Below are 17,523 nucleotides of genomic sequence, written 5' to 3'. Positions count from 1 at the left end.
AGTGCTGTGCGATATTACGAAGGATGCAGCCCCTGAATTGGGACACAGCTAATGAATGAAGGCTAATGTAACTGCAGCAATGCTACTACTTTGGGGTAGCATTTTTACGTCACCCGCAAAGACTCGTTTACGGTACTGCTAGGGGAGCATAGATGAGAAACAACATGGCAGAGGTGGCGAGCTTGGCGGGGAACACAGTGGAAACAGAACCCAAAGAGGAATTGGTGCCGAAAATACTATAGCTGGACATATATCGTTATATATTACCTATATCGGGATATAACATTTTGTCCATATCGCACAGCACTAATCTGGAGTATTCATTTCAATCCCATCTATGCTGAATTCTTGCATAGGAAGCACTGTCCAAAATTAACTTTTCCACTCATCTGCCGACAGCTGGTAAACTGAGATAATTTACCAGCCAAATTTATCTTTACTGGATGTAAAATTGCATCATGCATTATTTTACTAAAAATAATGAGCAAGATTGTAGTATGCACAGTTAACTTTAGCACAACTTTAAAAGAAACTATTACTGATTGACAACATTGTATTTACAATGTTCAAACTTTTCAAAATTTCTGCTTTACTTGGTATTCAAGTTTTGACTAATTAATTGTTTATTTGTTTATCTCTTACATGTTGGCAGTAAACACTGAAGGACATACTGTGGTTTTGAGCTTCATATTTTAGCCAGGAACTTTTTTTATTGGAATGAGCATTGCGTTCCATCACACTGACACACAATGACACCCTTTTTCTATTTACCTCCTATCGCTCACATTAAAAATGCATCGTGGACAAGAAGCAGCTGATTTATCTCTATGATACCTCCTCATTTCTCTCCAAAAATGTAAATGAGGTGGGAGCTGGTTGGAGGCTGGTTTCTGGTCAAGTTGCTGTTGGCTATATTGTTATTTCGAGTACAGAACATCTAAATATCAAAAAGTACAAACAAAAGTAGCGAGTAATCACCAATGTTTTATTAGAGAGGTTACGTCTCACTCAAGAGTGTGAAAAATCTGTACACATTAATGTTCACAATGAAAACAGTAAACGTGAACATCTGCAAAAAGACAAGCATAAAACCAAACGCTTTGTAAGACATAAACTGTATAAAAACGACCACATCTAGAAAATTAACCTCAGAGACCTCCAACTAAGCTGACTTTGCAAACCAGCATGACAGATTACCAAGGGCCACCGGCCAAATGCTTGTAAATTTTGTAAGCGGCTGGTCTATCTGTCAAAACTAATGGCTTGAATGACAGAATTGAGGTATCCACCAGCCGATAGATTACTGGCCAACTAATATGTGGAGCTGCATATATAACCAAACACACACAAACTCAAATGGATATACAAAATCAAAACAGCTGACGTTAGAGCTGGTTGACCTTGAATGAATGAAGTGAGCGCTCTCTAGTATTTCAAGCTGCCCTTATTTCATTCTTGCTGCCTATGTGCTTCACCATCTATAGAAGTCAAAGCACACTGGCTGGCGTCCCATGAGCTATTTTAAGCAACCCTTCACTCTCGGTCTCAGCAACGCTGTTCCTTCAAAATATGCTTTGCACACTCCTGTCTGTGAGGAGAAACAGAGATGCAACTCTTTGAATCACACCAACTTTGTCATTATGAAAGAAAACACATCAAAAACAAATCAAAATGTTCAGTTCTAACATTACATAGTTCAGTTTTTGTGTTGTTTGTGAATGTTGAAGCCCACAATTAAATCAATGCGACATGTTACTGCACAAACAACAAAACTGAAGTATACATTATAGTATTAGGGATACATATTATATATTTCTAATAAATGAGGACGATAGGTATGACACTAGCTATTCCTTGCTTTTATTGACTTAAGAGTGAAATGTATTGCCCATCAGTCATTCATTCATGGCACCTTCTTCAGTCTGTGAGCAGCTGAACATACAAGGAAAAGTGGACATACAACTTTTACTTCACTCCTCTTCACACAGTTCAAATGAATACTGCTGCAAATGAATTGTATCTAGACAGACCGCTACTGCCAGTGTACGTTCCTCTCTCAAGTCAGCAACAGTAGTGATGTATATTGTATCAAAATATAGCATGAACACTAGTCACCAAAGGCTGACAGCTGACAAACAGAGTTGAAGCAGCTGTACTGTTCACTTCCTCCCCCTCAAAAGTACAGCATAGCATGACAGTTCTATTTTCAGCTACTTCCTAAAACAAAGTGCATTCGCAACAATACAATATTCACAAAAAAGCTTGATGAATGCGTGGGATGAAAAGAGAGTTGCCATTTAAAGTATTGTTCCACTGTTCACACAGCACAACAGTCAAGGAATGGGTCAAATCGAGTATAGTCTTCTTTAATCAGAGAGCGAATCTCTGGTAATGCAAATCCAGACAGACATCAAATTGTCTATTTGCATTGACAGAATTTTAATTCCCTGTGGAGCAAACTGCTTCACTGGCTCAGTGTGCAGGCAGTGAAGAATTATTCAAATGCCATGTAAATGCCTTTCACTAAAACCGATAGCAGTGTCCTAAATGTGGGTCATGGATCCTGCTCTATTCTTCCCAGCCTCAGCAACCAAGTCTCAAGACAAAACAACAGAGACAATGTGTTCCCCAAATTCAACTAACTTCAGCATTTGAGTAGATCCACTTGGTCAGATATTCCTAACATACTGGCCAAACTGCAAGCAACTGTGCCCTGAAAACACTTATGTGCTTATGTTTGCACAAGACAGGGACAGCACAAACCACGCTGAAGGTTCATGGTTCACACAAACTGTGGTTACATATCTATTATGACCTGGCTGCTTTCCTTCTATTGATCAAAAACAGGTGCGTTATGGTTTTCTGATATTCTCACTTTTGACATGATCTGTTAGAGCAATAAGTATTCCTCAAATTTTGTCCAAGTCTGGATCTAAAGTTTTTCGGTCTACTTGTGATGCAGATGGCATTACTAAGTACGGAAGCGTATTGCTGCCACACCAGAAAAAAAAAAGGATCAGTGTCACGTTATAACGTGATAGTTTCTTGTTATAACATAAAACGTTATAATTTATATTGTTATAACATGAAACGTTATAATGTGATAAATTGGTCTCAGGCGGAGGTGGACCCCGGTTAATCAGGTTGTGAACTGGCACTTGGCCTTTTGCAGTGAACCGGCATCACCATGGCCCAAAACATGGATACCCCACTGTTGAGATGTCTGTTTCAACCCAAGCATGAAGTAGAACTTGATCAAATCCTGTAAATGAACCATATTCCTCAATTAATCTGTTCTCCACACAGCGTTTCCTCATTCCCACAACATGAAACATTTATGTTATCATGTTATAACGTGAAAAGTTTTATGTTATAACTAGGGATGTCCCGATATGACTTTTTCACTTCCGATACGATACCGATATTGTAGCCTTGAGTATTGGCCGATACCGATATCAATACGATACGATATAGGCACGAATCATACATATATTTATTCCTTATTTTGTTGTGTGGAATGTTAGAAAAGGCTTGATAAAGTGATGTTACTGTTACTGTTACTGATGTTGTAGTGATATAACAGAAAACAATAGTCAGCAACAGTAGGTATAGGAAAAACTGACCCATTTATTATTAACCAATTGGTTACATAAATTTTAACCTTCAACATAAATAAAAGAGTATTACCTCAACAAATCCAATAAAAACAAAATGTTATATTTAAAGTGCAAAATAACCACTGGTTACCAACATCATTATACAATTGAATAGAATAAATTAAATTTTAAAGTGCAAACAATTCAAGTTCACTCCAGTTATTTTTTTTACTGTCAGCATATGTTGGAAACAACTGTGGGCAGGGACAAAAACAACAACAACAACACAATATTGTCCACTGTCCAACTGCTCTAAGTTAAGAGTTCACACAGCTCCAGTTTCACTGACTGACTGTGCCCAAAACAATGTAGTAATTACTCTTAGTCTTCACTGAAGAATAGAGTGTAAACACAATAAACATATCACTCTAATAACAAGAGCATAAAACAAATAATAATAGCAATACACTTTTTAACCTCTTCGTGCATCTGGGGTATAGTTTTATCTACAATGTAGTGGCGGCTAGGAATAATGTAGCGAGGTTCGAGGTGCTCCATTAAGCGTTTAAACCCGACATTACTCACCACCGACAGGAGCTGGTCATCAAGCACAATAAACTGGGCTATCTTCTCTGTTATGGCCATTGCCTTTTTGCTGTCCCGTGGTAGTTTGTCACGTCTTGCAAAGCTTTCGGCCAGCGTGGGTTGCTGAAGCGAGCCAGAGGCTTGTTGCTTCGCCTTGCTGCTCAAGCGAAAATCCTCATGTTCTTTTTTGTGGTGTTTTTTCAAATGTGCGATGAGGTTGGTTGTATTGAACCTTCCCGGTTCTGTCCCTCCACGGGACACTTGCGCCTGACAAATGTTGCATTTAGCTGCAACGTCTTTGTCCGAGTTTACAGTAAAATACTTCCACACAGCCGACATCACTACACCTTGCTGCAGGCACACACGTTGTCGTTGTTGTGATCACGTGGGCTGTGCATGCTGGAGTGTGATCAAACCAGAGTCACCTATTATTATAGAAGTGCTGGAGCGGTAAATGGACAGCTTATATCGGAGCGTTTATATCGGAGTTTTTAGATTCAGTCCGATAAAATCCGATATTCACTTTTTTGGCTGATATCGGACTGATTTCCGATATCAATATCGGATCGGGACATCCCTAGTTATAACAAGAAACAATCATGTTATAACGTGAAAAGTTTTACATTATAACAAGAAACTATCATGTTATAACGTGATACTGATCCGTTTTTTTTCCTGCCGTGGCAGCAATACGCTGCCGTAATTAAGCAAGCCAAAACGCCTTTTCATTTGCTTAGACACATAAAATTACACAGCAAAATCAAACAGGATACATGCTAAAATTAGAATGTCAGGATGTCTCCTTGTAGGAGCCACTAAAGCATGACTCAAAGCAGTTGCAATTTCACTGACATAGTCTAAAGGTACATGAAATAAATAAAAAATTCTCTTTGGAGATGACACTGAAGTGTTCTTGACATGTTACATCAAGATGACCACATGGAAATTACCACATCATATCACATGGAAATTTAACTGACTTAAGAGTGTAGCACTTCCCACGAGGCATAGCAAGGTACAATGACTGTGAGAGAGAAGGGTGGTTAAAAAAGATTAACACTAAAACCACACAGGGCTGACTAGTTCAAACCTCAACTGAACAATGGAAACCATATGGCTTTATTAAAAACCAGGTGGACGGCTTTTAGTCATAGCATTATAGCTTTATCATGTCACCATAAAAGGAAACACAAAGCAGCTTGACAAGTTCCTCACATTTGTCATGTGTGTACAATCTGACATTCGCACCTATTTCGCAGAGCGATTAGCCAGTAGGGTCTAAACTTCTCTCCTAAGCTCTCTTTACACTACCACTGTATACATACATACATACATACATACATACATACATACATATATATACACATATATGTGTGTGTGTATATATATACACACATATACAATATTGTGTCTCAGCCCTCTCTATGCCAGCCAGCTGATCACCCTGCCTTCAAATATGGTTGTTCAGAGCAGTTATAAGCACTTTTGATCTCCGACGTAGTCAGATAATGAACTAGTTTGTTTTTCTAGTATAACAGAGAACCTTACGCAATGACTGATACCACTTCAGGGCCGTTTCACTAAAGGTAATTTTCCCACTGGTTTTCCTATCACATATCCAAGACAGCCAGGAATACTTGGTGATCGTCTAACATAAACATCAGATACTGTATCTGCTGCCATGTCATACCCCAGAGCCTGTAACAGCATACTCATGTTTAGACTGAACTTTAGTAATTTCTCTCCTAACCTTCCTTGATTTAATCTCAACTGCCCACACAATGTATTACTCTGAGTTCTCAAATATTTGTCTATTCATTTCTTTTTACCATAACATAATCACTATAAATCCTTTGAACTTCCAAGGCCAAAGCTGCTTCACCCCGAATACAACAATACCAGAAATGTTCACAAAGTCATTCACGTATTCTTTGTTCTTTTTTAAAAGTATTTTACCAGAACAAAATTTTCAAGGGACATGAAAACACAGTCAGTCATCTGCTGGGAAACACTGCAGGGTCTTTTTTTCCCAGGGTCAGTGGTATGTGGCCCCAAAGCAGACAGGATGTTGTGCAGTATGGGAGACATTTCCGTGTTTTGCTAAAGGAAGGACATTTTTAACCTGACTTTGACAGTCTGGACACCCGAGGACACATAGGTTAGTTTTAAAAGACTTAAACTGAAATCAACTTTGTTAAAATCTTGTGTGTTGTACTCACCTGTAATACCGAGACTGGAGGTACGTGGAGCATACTGCTTTGGACACGTGGCTAGCTGAGCCAAAGTCTATTACCTTCACCCTGTAGGGTTGCCTCACTGGGTCCACCAGCATAATGTTCTCTGGTTTGAGGTCTGCATGAATCAGACCCATGCTCTTCAGCTTCTTCAGAGCTGTAGCTACCTGTTGTAGCACAGGTCTGATCACTTTCAGGGGCAGCGGGCTGAACTTATTCTGCTTCAGGAAATCATAGAGGTTCTGCTCAAGCATCTCAAATACCAGGCAGGTGTGGCTGCGGTGCTGGAAGCACTCAAAGGCTCGCACCAGGTTGTGCTCATCTGCATTCTCCCCACTCAGACGAGCAAGGATGCCGACTTCGATTTGACCCTGCCGTGCATATGAAGGGTGGTTCTTCAGGATCTTCACAGCCACTACCTCACCTGTGCCTCTCTTCCAGCACTTTACAACCTGGCCAAATGTGCCCCGTCCCAAGAAATCCAGCACTTCATAAGTATTCTTCATGGAACACAGGACTTCATGCTGTACTACCTGATAGTCCCCATCCCCTCCTCCCGACCCCCCTGCTGCACCTACACCCAAAGGCCCTGCACCCTGTTTGGAGGGGCCTCCTCCAGCCCCCACGGCCGCAGGCGCAGTCACGGCTGCATTCCCTACATTCGTCGTTTGCAACATGGCAGGCAACATTGACAGTTCCTCCACAATCTGCATGGTGCTCCCTCGGTTATCCAGCTCCTCACTTTTACGTTTCAGCCCACATCGCTGAGAGCTGTCAGCTGAGTTCAAACCTCCACAGTTCTCTTCTCTGTCCCCCTCCTCCTCTCCACCTCCTTCAACTCCTCCACTGCAGCCCTCTCCCCTTCCCCCTCCTCCTGCCCCTGTTGCTCCACTGCTGCCCCCACTTGCTGTGTCTGTCTGCTGCTGCTCCTTGCCCTGCAAGTGGACAACCCTTGCGTCCTGCCGCTGCTGGGCCGCAGCTGGGCCTGGTCCTCCTCTTTTACTGGGCTGTTGTCTCTGTACGCCACGCACCACCACTGTCTGCACTGCGTACTCTTGTCCTCCACGCACTTTCACGCCTACTGCCAAGTCTCGGTTCACAAACGAGTGGGCTTGTTTCGTTGGGTGCACAATGCCAAGGGTTCTGCTGTTCAGATAAGTCCGCGGGTGTACCCTCTCATGGTACACACAGCTGCTGGGCTCAACTTTGAGTTTCTTCACACTGCTAAAGGCACTTGTCTGGGTTTGATAAATGTGTGGTGGGTAGACCAAGACTTGTGAGGCCATACCTGCAGAGACAGAGAATGAAGCAAACGGTCATTTGTTTGGTTACTCTACAAACACAACAGGTCATTTCAGCACAAAATGGTTTCATTTTTTTTTAAAACACTGTTGAAGAACTGGAAAGTCTTACATGGCATACTCTGAACTTCACCATTGTACAACATATTGTGCAAAACAGCAAACAGCCAAGCTGTTACATCAGCAGCTGAAAAACCAAAATACAACCCAGATCTCACGGTGTTTATCTTCCTGTCCTGATTTGCTCAGGGTCAAGGGTCAAGGGTGAGTTTAAGTAAATTACTGTGGGACAAAAACAACTGACAAACAATAATAATCCCATTATGTAGTTTTTAATACTTCTCTTTGAGGGCATTATGACTTTAACCTATCTGTCCACCCAAAAGCAAACATCAAATGGTTAAGGACAAAAGGACATATGGTAAAGTGCTTGAGAACAAACACTTTCACCATTCTGCCCTATCCACTGCAATCCCATCAACACCTCCACACAGTAGATGACTAACTTCTCAAAGGTTTGCCTGACCTTTTCCTGCCATTTCAGTGCATCCTACTGCAGGTCTCTAGGCAACCAACAGAGAGGGAGAGAGGATAAGAGATAGACAAAGAGAGAAAAATAAAGCCACAAAGCACCATCAGATCCACGTGTTCAATTACCAAAGATATGTTTTGTTCTTCTCTCTTCTCCCCCACTGTCTTTCTGTATGTGTGTGTGTCTGTGCTTGATGGGTGATGAAAAACTTGTGAGATCTTGCAAAAATGCTCTGCAATGAGCAATGAAATAAAATAACAGGTTTCATGATCCTGATCATCAACCATATTCCACGCTGGCACATTGACATCAGACACTGTGTGCCATACTGGAGCCCATGACCTATTTTCATTCTGGGGCACGTTCACCGAGATACAAGTAGCTCGTCCCCAAAGGTTTCCACACTTTAATCAACAGAATCAGATTCATGTTTACCTACCCAAAAAGCAAATTAAGACAAATCTCAATCAATGACCTGAATACTGTGAATAAACATGCCATTCTTAATCGGACCTCCATCATTCTTAAAGTCTTACTTGTTCAAAAAGAGTAGTTTCTATAAGTCTAACAAGGCACACTAATGAGTCAGGTTTGGGCTGCCACAGCCCCCGTAGAGCCCCCGTAGAGCCCCCAAAATAAATATCTCTAATGGAAAAAACACTTGTGTTGTGATAACACTAACGATGTGAGCCACCCCTTTGACTCTATTCTGAGCAGCAACATAAGGTCAACCTATTCCCTTGACAGCTCTCTGTACAATCCCACTTTGTGTTACTGTTTGGTGACACTGTTTACCATCTTCTCTGTTGAAACAATTTAACAAATTACCCCAAGCAGGGCTCAAGAGGGCAACCATTTTGGTCGTGAATGAAATCAAAATTGGAAAAGCGCCATCAGAAAATTAAAACGAGCCTCATTGGCACGGCTACAAATAAGTGTTCTGGCTGCCCAGTCTGAAAGACAACTACAGTGTCACAAAAAGATTTCTTTCTGTAGTCCATACACTGCAAAACTGTTTGTAATGATGTTACTTCACTAGACTGTAAGTTAACATGTTTTCATTTTCAGGTTAGGCAGCACAGTGGCTAAGTGGTTTTGAAAGCTCCAGTTGGCTGAGGCCTTTCTGTGAGGGTTTTGCAAGTTGTCCCAGTGTGGATTTGCAGAGTCCAAAGTCATGCAGGCTAGATGAACTGGAGACTCCAAATTTCCTGTAATTGTTTGAGTGAATACCTCGCCTGTCATTACGTGTTTGCCCTGAAACAGACGGTATCCCACCTCTCGCCCACTGTTTGCCAGGATTCTCTTAATTGCTGTTTAAATGCTTGTTATGCTGTGTTGCCTGTAATTTAGAGCCCTGTGACAGCCTCTAATATTCATTACAGCCATTATATGCAGAATTTAAGAATTTCATACTCTGGCACTCCTCAGTGGGAATATCCAAAAGGCCCCTACAGTACCAATGTTGATTTGTAAGCTCAGTATGTTCCAAACAGTTCTCTCTTTGCCAATACATTACTAAATGCGTTACCGCCTACTTCACATTTTGATTACAATTTGACACATTTTTTACAATGACAACAAAAATAATGATCACTAAAAATAAAATTTGACTTTTTAGAGACATTTTAATACCCCATGAAATGCTACTCTATAACCTTTTCACAGTCATACCACTCAAAGAATAATGGAAGACCATTAAGGCCTACAATTATGTATTAGCCATTTAAATTAGATTTTTATCAGTACATTGCAGTTGCATAACAATAATTACTTGTTATGTAATTCATCAATTAAAGTTACGTAGACCTATATAAGTGCCAGAAAATTGATGATTGGCTTAACCAATTACAAAATTATATAATAACATTCATGGGTGGACCACCATCTACCCAAACTGAAGTTCCATTTGTTGGCTTCTTTGTATGCTGTTTAATGTACTGCAGCTGGGCAGCAAATTAGCTATCTGGCCTGCAAGCTGGTGAGACATTTTACTTTTCCCTGGTTAGTGTGGTCAATGTCTGGTACAACAGGCTAAATGACGAAAAAGACGCACGTTGAGATAATAAGGATGCTTTTGCAGAGAGTTTGAGAGTTAATGTGGGTTGTTGTTGTGTAGCGGTATGCTCTCTGTGGTCAGTGTGGTCATCTGTTCTGCTTCTTACAGAACATTGCCTTACGTAAGGATTCGATTTGCTGTCTCCATCTACGAAAACAGATAACGAGATTACATCGATTGATGCAAAACTGATGTCAAACAAAACAAAAAAGTCTCCATTTTGGTTCCTGGTTCTTGTCTCAAAGAACACAGGACAAGTATATTACAGAACAAAGATTTATGCTTCTAAATTAAGCCACTTAATTTCCATGTGAGTTTAACAAAAGGACCGAAGCAGAGCTTCTTTTGTCACCATAAAAATGGTACGTCCACCGGTAGCCCAAAACGATGTCCTACCGGTAATCCAGTCTTCTCTTCAAGCGTTCAATTAGCAATTATTTTCGGTGCACAAATCACAGTTTTCATTGGTGCATTAGCGTCTGGGATACTTAGTTACACTAATGAATAAAAGAAGATGCAATATGTTGTAATAATAATAATAATATAGATATGATAATAATATATAGAGTAGATATTGATGGTGAAAATAATAATAATAGAGCAAATGTCTGAGAAATGAATATAGCCTGCCTATTATGCAGGCACACTTAGGTTAATAATAATAATAATATAAATGTCTTAGGAGTAATGTTCTCCTGCTTTGAATATTCATGTTCATTGTTTATTCCCGCCCATTAGGTGTGGAAAAAGGAAAGATGCCACCTAAAAGAAAATGATCTACAACTCAGCAGACTCTGGAAGGCTTCTTAAAGAAGAGAAGTGGTGGTCAGTTGAAGTGCTTCAGAATATTAAGATTCAGATTCAGATGACTTTATTCATCACAAAAGGGGCATTCATTGTTGCCATTTCAATTTTTTTCAGATTATTTATTTCAGTGGAAGCACTTATACCTGCATGTGTTATATTGTTACTGCTGCAGTATGTGATTTAGTCAATTCCAAGAATCCATGAATTAGACACGTGGTGTTATTATCATTACATTTAAGACCAGTGTATATGATCGTGGCTATGGCGTAACCTAACCCTAACCCTAACCACCAACAGCTGCCCGCCCCTTGGCTGGCTACTTATTTATTATGGCTAGCTAGTCTGTGCCTTAGTGGAAAGCCCTGATTCAAGCTTACTATTTTAGCACAAAAAGAACATTATAATAAATCACTAGGGCCTTACTGGAGATAAAAACTAGTGCATGTATAAGTGTTTTATTTACATATTAACAATGCAGATGTTAACAAACAAATACTCTCAAATCTCCTCAAAAAGGTTCCAACATGGCGGGACTGTAGTCAACCTACATGAAGACCCCTCAAACTGTGCTGCACTATTGCAAATATAGATTGGAGATGTTGAAGAAAACATGGAGCAAGTTGAAGAAGGGTTCAATAATCTTTGTAATATAAAACAGTTAAGCTCAATATAGTGAAGCCAAAGTCACGATTTCAAAATGAAATACTGAGATTTTTTCTCAGTGTCTGCAGAGTGGAGATGTTAATTGGCTGAGAGATGTAGAGCATGCCGTCTGGTCTCTAGACGGAGAGAGCCTGCGTTTGGGCGACTCTCGCCAACTAAGCAATAGAAATGTCTAGATTTTAATACCAGCTTAGACCAGCTTACACTCAAATTCAATTTGAAACAAAACTCAGCTTGGGCATCAGTTAATTTCCCTGGCCACACAAATACAATCAGTAAATGGTCAGGAGAAGTCTGATGTCCAAAGATGCGAAGTGGAGAGCCTTTATTGAGAAGCACAAGAATGACAGTTGATGCTATTATTACCATCTGAAGCCAGATACTCCTTTGGTCTGCTGTATCTCTCCTTCTGTGGCATCGCATTACATCCTTCAAAGCATTACAACCTTTCCAGCAGCCTTGAGCTGCTAAGTAATTGCTCACAATTGCCCTTTTGACCCTGGCCTACTCAAAATTAAATTGAGAAGAAAATAAATGCTGGACACCTGTCCACAATGAACAAATGGTACTGATTGAGAAAACAAAAGTGCTTTAAGACACAGAAATAACAGTAATAGGTGAAAGGACGGACAGCTGGTGACAGTTACACCACTTTTACAGTCAAATAAACTGTCGATATGTTGTGTGTATATGGGGGTAGTGGTGTAGGTAATCTAATCTACATTCAAATGCTATAATACCATTGAAATGAAGTATAAATTTAAAACAAATTTCCAAAAAGTTGACAATATACAGAATAATTGCATTGTACTTCAATACCATTTTGGCTCTCTCCTTTAGTTGACTTACTAGCAGCATAAATATTGGTCAATATGTACAAGATGATGTGCAAAACAGTTCCATTAGGTCATCCAATATGCAAGGTAACAACATCAAATTAACAAAAAAAAGTATTTCTATGTTCTTCTCTGCTTTATGTGTGTCAAAGGGTTTCAATATGCTTCAAACATATGCTTTATCATTTTGTTTTTTTCAAGGTTGAAAGAACAAATTTATGTTGGCTACTCATGATCGTAACTGTAATTACCTACCATGACCCAGTACATGTCTGGTTATTCATTAAATAAAGCAATGAAGTCCTCTTGGCAACTACCAAGCTGAGATGAGGGTGTCAAATGCAGAATGTAATGGTGGATATGAAAGCACTCACTTTAGCCTCACTCCACCTCCTGCAGTTGGTATCTCTTCAGCGTCTAGCAGGAATGGCTGTGTTAATTCACGGTTCCTAAACCTCACTGAACACTGTGGTGCTCTGCCTGTGTCTCGTGAATATGATCTTCTATGCTCATTAGATAAAAAGGCCCTCTATTTTCTAAAACATGTGACCACATGGTATTTCGATTGTGAACTTATGACTATCATTTAGAAGTCTTCTACTTGTTGGACTATCTCTTGTGCACAGACAGTATACTGTACTGTTGGCCATTATGCTGTTTGAAACATTACTGAATGCAGTTTATAAGGATGACAAAAGTACCAGCTAGTCTACTTCACGATACGATTATATTTAGCACACAATATGAGCATTTGTGCTTCTAAAATGGCAGTCATCTTCATGTAAATGCATTTTCTTAATGTGGAAGATTACTATAATATGTTCTCTATCTCTATTTCTTGGAAAATTCTGGTCACAGCCAAGCTTTAGCCTCTGTTCATGTAAAGAGATGTCTCACACAAGAATGCCAATTAAATGTGTATGCACATGTTGCGCTCACTCCGTCATGGCACTCTTTACTCAGTCTAGAGCACTGACTCATCAACTGGTGTACAAGCTGTGAATGTACAATAACATTTACAAATCAACAACAAATTGGTAGCACAGATCTTTAAAAATGGAATCCTCCTCACCGTCAATATTGTTAACATCTAAGAAACAAAACATGCCAGACAACAAAATGCATGCCAGATTTCTAGTGAAGCAACACACCATTTTGATGCCTCAAAATGTAAATAAAGTTTCACTCATAGTTAAATGAGAAAAAGATTTGACACACATGAATGACACACTTGACTACCCCACATCTGTTTGTTGAAAAAAGTACAGCATTTACCATTGAAAGCCAACAATCTATCGCCTCCATCAAACATGAATTAGCAGCTGTCATCAGTCGCACAGTGAAATACTAAACACCCTGACAAGTACTTGTATCAATCAGCAAACCATTTCTCACTAAGCCTCAAACACAGCATGAAAACACAGTAACAGAGTGAGTTGTTTTTAGTTAAAACCAGATATTCTGGACAAAAACATCCACTGTGTTATTAAAATCCAGGACTGACCAGATCACTGTATGTACATGGGTAATTATGTACTGTGAGCTGGAACAGATGTTTACTTCCTGGGATAATGGACATTTTCCACCCATCACTTTTGCCGTTCATGCCATTTACTGCATAATAACATCCTCTAGTCATGGTTCTCCCCATAAGCCCTCATCAGCTAGGATCTGTTTTCTGCCTTGTGTCTGTGCGCACACCTCAAGATGACATCACTGGGAAACCAGTCGTCAAGTTGGCCACAATGCAATACATAAGTAGCTGCACCAAGTACCATGACATCACGTTCTTAAGTCCTATTCACAACCCTACTCCTCCAGTAAACAACCAAGAGCACCCACTAACACCAGTAATTGTAGGGGAAAACACTATTTACTCATTTATTCACTGGCCCATTCTGCTGACTTTCTTCGGCCACTATTGCTCTCGCTATCAGCCACAGCTCTGCTTTTGTAGCCTTGCTATTGATAAGCTGAGGAATGTGACACACTACAGCAGACAGGAGAGTCTATGTGAGGGGGAAATCACACAAACACAGCAGCACAGTGCTGCACTGTACTTATCATGTTGTCTGAAAAACTTCCCACTATTCACAGACAGAAACTGTTGACAGCTTCACTACCATGACTGTTTTTAGACACAGGGTGCTGTGAAACTAGAATACCAGCTCCAAACATGTGGTAAGTAAACTGGACCAAATCTGAGCAAACATTGGATGGTAGCCTCTTTGCAATTATTTGTGTAAGACTACTGTTCCTTGACTGCTGAAAAAAAATACAAGTAAAATCAGCTGTAATCTATGGTTCAGTAACAAACAAAAAGACGGTTATACTGCATCATACTTTTGTACCAAACCAAGCAGCCATATCTGCTACACAGGCTAAACCAGTCAAAACCTCCATTCAGTGTCTGCTGTGCCACTGGAATTTTTCAATTAAGCATAAAAAACTATACAAACTCCCACATTATCCTTTGCGTCAGGGCAACAACATGAAGGAAGGGAAAGTACATACTCTTCTAAATAAATATCACAGTGTGAGTATTGAATTTCTCATTTTAGCCTTTTCTTTTAAAAACACGTTTATTTGGAACCAGGACCCCAAAGTGATGGTTCCTTGACATATAAAAAGCTAGTAGAGAAGACAATCTTGCTTACATTTATATTGGAAACTTTGGTTTTACTAGTGGATGGTGGTGATGTCGAAAAAAACTCACTAAGCACCCAACCCTGTGCCCTCTCTTAAACATGAAACCACCACCTTCAAGGTGATATATGCCCATCTACATGATTACAGTAAAGTTTAGTACAACTAACTTGACATTAAAGCCAATATTGGATTCTTAACCTTAATGTACATCACCACTTTCATTCTGTATTCATGTCTGCTTAGCTGGCTAGTATGAGACAGCAAGTGAGGAAGGGTGTACTCTTTCACTTTCAAAATCTTAATCTATCTTTTCATTAGACATTCACAAGATGTTGCTGTATTGCTCTAACGTAAATACAAGTTGTGGTGCACAGCCCATATGAACAGCAAGCAGTTACCAGCCACAGTGGCCAAAGACTGACAAAAATCAACGGGTGTCCATAACATTAGCCAGCATTTAGCCGGAGGCCGCTGAAAGTGACTTGCTAAATTAAGTATTTACTAGATTCTGCGAGTAGTTTGGTGATACACCCACGATAAACACGTGTTACAGAGCCACCAATATACCCTTTTATATTGTTCTACAATAATATTTACACTCAACCAGGGTTACAGTTAAATAACAGCTGACATTACCAAACATAATGTTGAATTTAAGACTCGACCAGATCCAGAACATGTGTTTCTGTGAGTAAAAAAGGTCCAGCTTGTTTGTTATAAATATGGCTGCGTGTTATTCTCACTCACGTTGACACAGCTACGTTCATGTGTAGTAGGTAATACGGCACTCACAAGTTAAACCACTCGGTCCATATATTCCCTGTAGCTGCAGTATATGAGTGTTAATGTTAGATGATGTTCACCATGTTAAACTGGAAGAAGTGTGTCAAAAACAAATCCACGGGTCGCTGTGACAACAGAAATAACAAATACCACAGTGCTCAGTGCACTCACATTAATCATTAGCACCAGCGTCACCAGTCATGGCAAGATAACAGAAACATGTCACCACTAGTCAATTAATTAGCTACCAAAAAGTGCTGCTATAGCTGTGAAAACTGAGATGATTGAAACATAAAACAGACTCTCATAGCTAGTTAAGTTTGTAGCTAAGTTATGACTTTGTATTACGTCACAACTTAACTATGGGTTAAAAGCTTGAGTTCAACAAATATCACAATTTGACAGCCGACCCCTTCCAACACTTACCTTCACATAGAGTCACTATAAGTATAATCCAGGGCTTCTCTGAACATGTTATGGACTTATAAATCCACACCATGCACAGTTCGCCTGCACTGCTGCCATCTTGTCCTAGACGACAGGAAGGGAGAGCTTGCTCTCGGTAACGCCACCATCTCCCACATTTTAAACATTAATTAAGTCCTGCATGTGAGCGTCCAGAAACACGGCACCGAGCCCAGGTTGTAGCTACACTGTTCAAATCCGTATCCTTCCTCTTAGGGCAGAGTAGCCCATCTCTGAAAGGGTATCGGCTACCCAATCTTAGACGCACATCTTCGTGGCCCTGTCAGCCTCTAACATGTCCCTTTCCTCTAGCAGCAACTGCAAGCAAATGTTTGTGAGCTGACGGCATTGGCCAGACCAGAGTAATCCATCACAGAACAATAACCATTTCGATTCATCTGGATGGAATATAATACAAAAACACTGCAAAAGAAACTGGAGAATTTGTCTTCATGATATCTCATATTTATTTTAAAAAAAATGGTGAGTACGCACTGAGGTGTGAAATTAACCGCTGTGATCAGCAGGGGCTACAGTATTTTACAGGTAGCTATATTTGACTTTTACTCATCAATAAAACACCTTTACATGTGTATTTTCAGTTACAAGTTTTCAGTTCAGCTTTTGCTATTTACATCCCTGTGAGATGGCAGTATTGGAAAGATAATCATATCCTGTAGATATTATCCTTAATGAACAAAACCTAAAAGCGCTGCATTAGAAAATGGGGCTGAGAAAAATTAATAGTGATGAGCGATGAGTGGAAAAATAGTTTCCAGTGTAAAGTGTTAATACCTGATTGCATAAAGTTGCACACAAAAAAATGATATATGTATATATCAGGAGGGTTTAAATGAGGCTACAATAGTAGAACCTAATGATGAAGCCATGTGTCACCAACAATCACTCCCTTTTTTTCCTCTTTTGTCAGTCAACAATAAAGTGCTCCTCAGGAAATGATTGGGGGAGCACAAGCTGAAGTCTAATTCCCAGACATTCAGGAGGCGCCCAGTTGA

General features: G+C 40.0%; 1 protein-coding gene across 1 annotated transcript in view; it reads right to left on the bottom strand.

Moving 5' to 3' along the window:
* hipk3b (homeodomain interacting protein kinase 3b) overlaps positions 1-16,803 on the bottom strand; it is a 39,262-nt gene extending 22,459 nt beyond the window's left edge. Inside the window, exons 1-2 of the mRNA XM_053339165.1 lie at positions 16,469-16,803; positions 6,401-7,703 (exon numbers count right to left, since the gene is read on the bottom strand). Coding sequence (XP_053195140.1) covers positions 6,401-7,703; positions 16,469-16,541 — 1,376 coding nt within the window. The 5' untranslated portion in view covers positions 16,542-16,803. The remainder of the gene's footprint in view (positions 1-6,400; positions 7,704-16,468) is intronic.
* Between the last annotated feature and the right edge of the window lie 720 nt (positions 16,804-17,523).

Source organism: Scomber japonicus, chromosome 1 (assembly GCF_027409825.1).
Source record: "Scomber japonicus isolate fScoJap1 chromosome 1, fScoJap1.pri, whole genome shotgun sequence".
Taxonomy (NCBI): Eukaryota; Metazoa; Chordata; class Actinopteri; order Scombriformes; family Scombridae; genus Scomber; species Scomber japonicus.
This window is presented reverse-complemented; position numbering and strand designations above follow the sequence as displayed.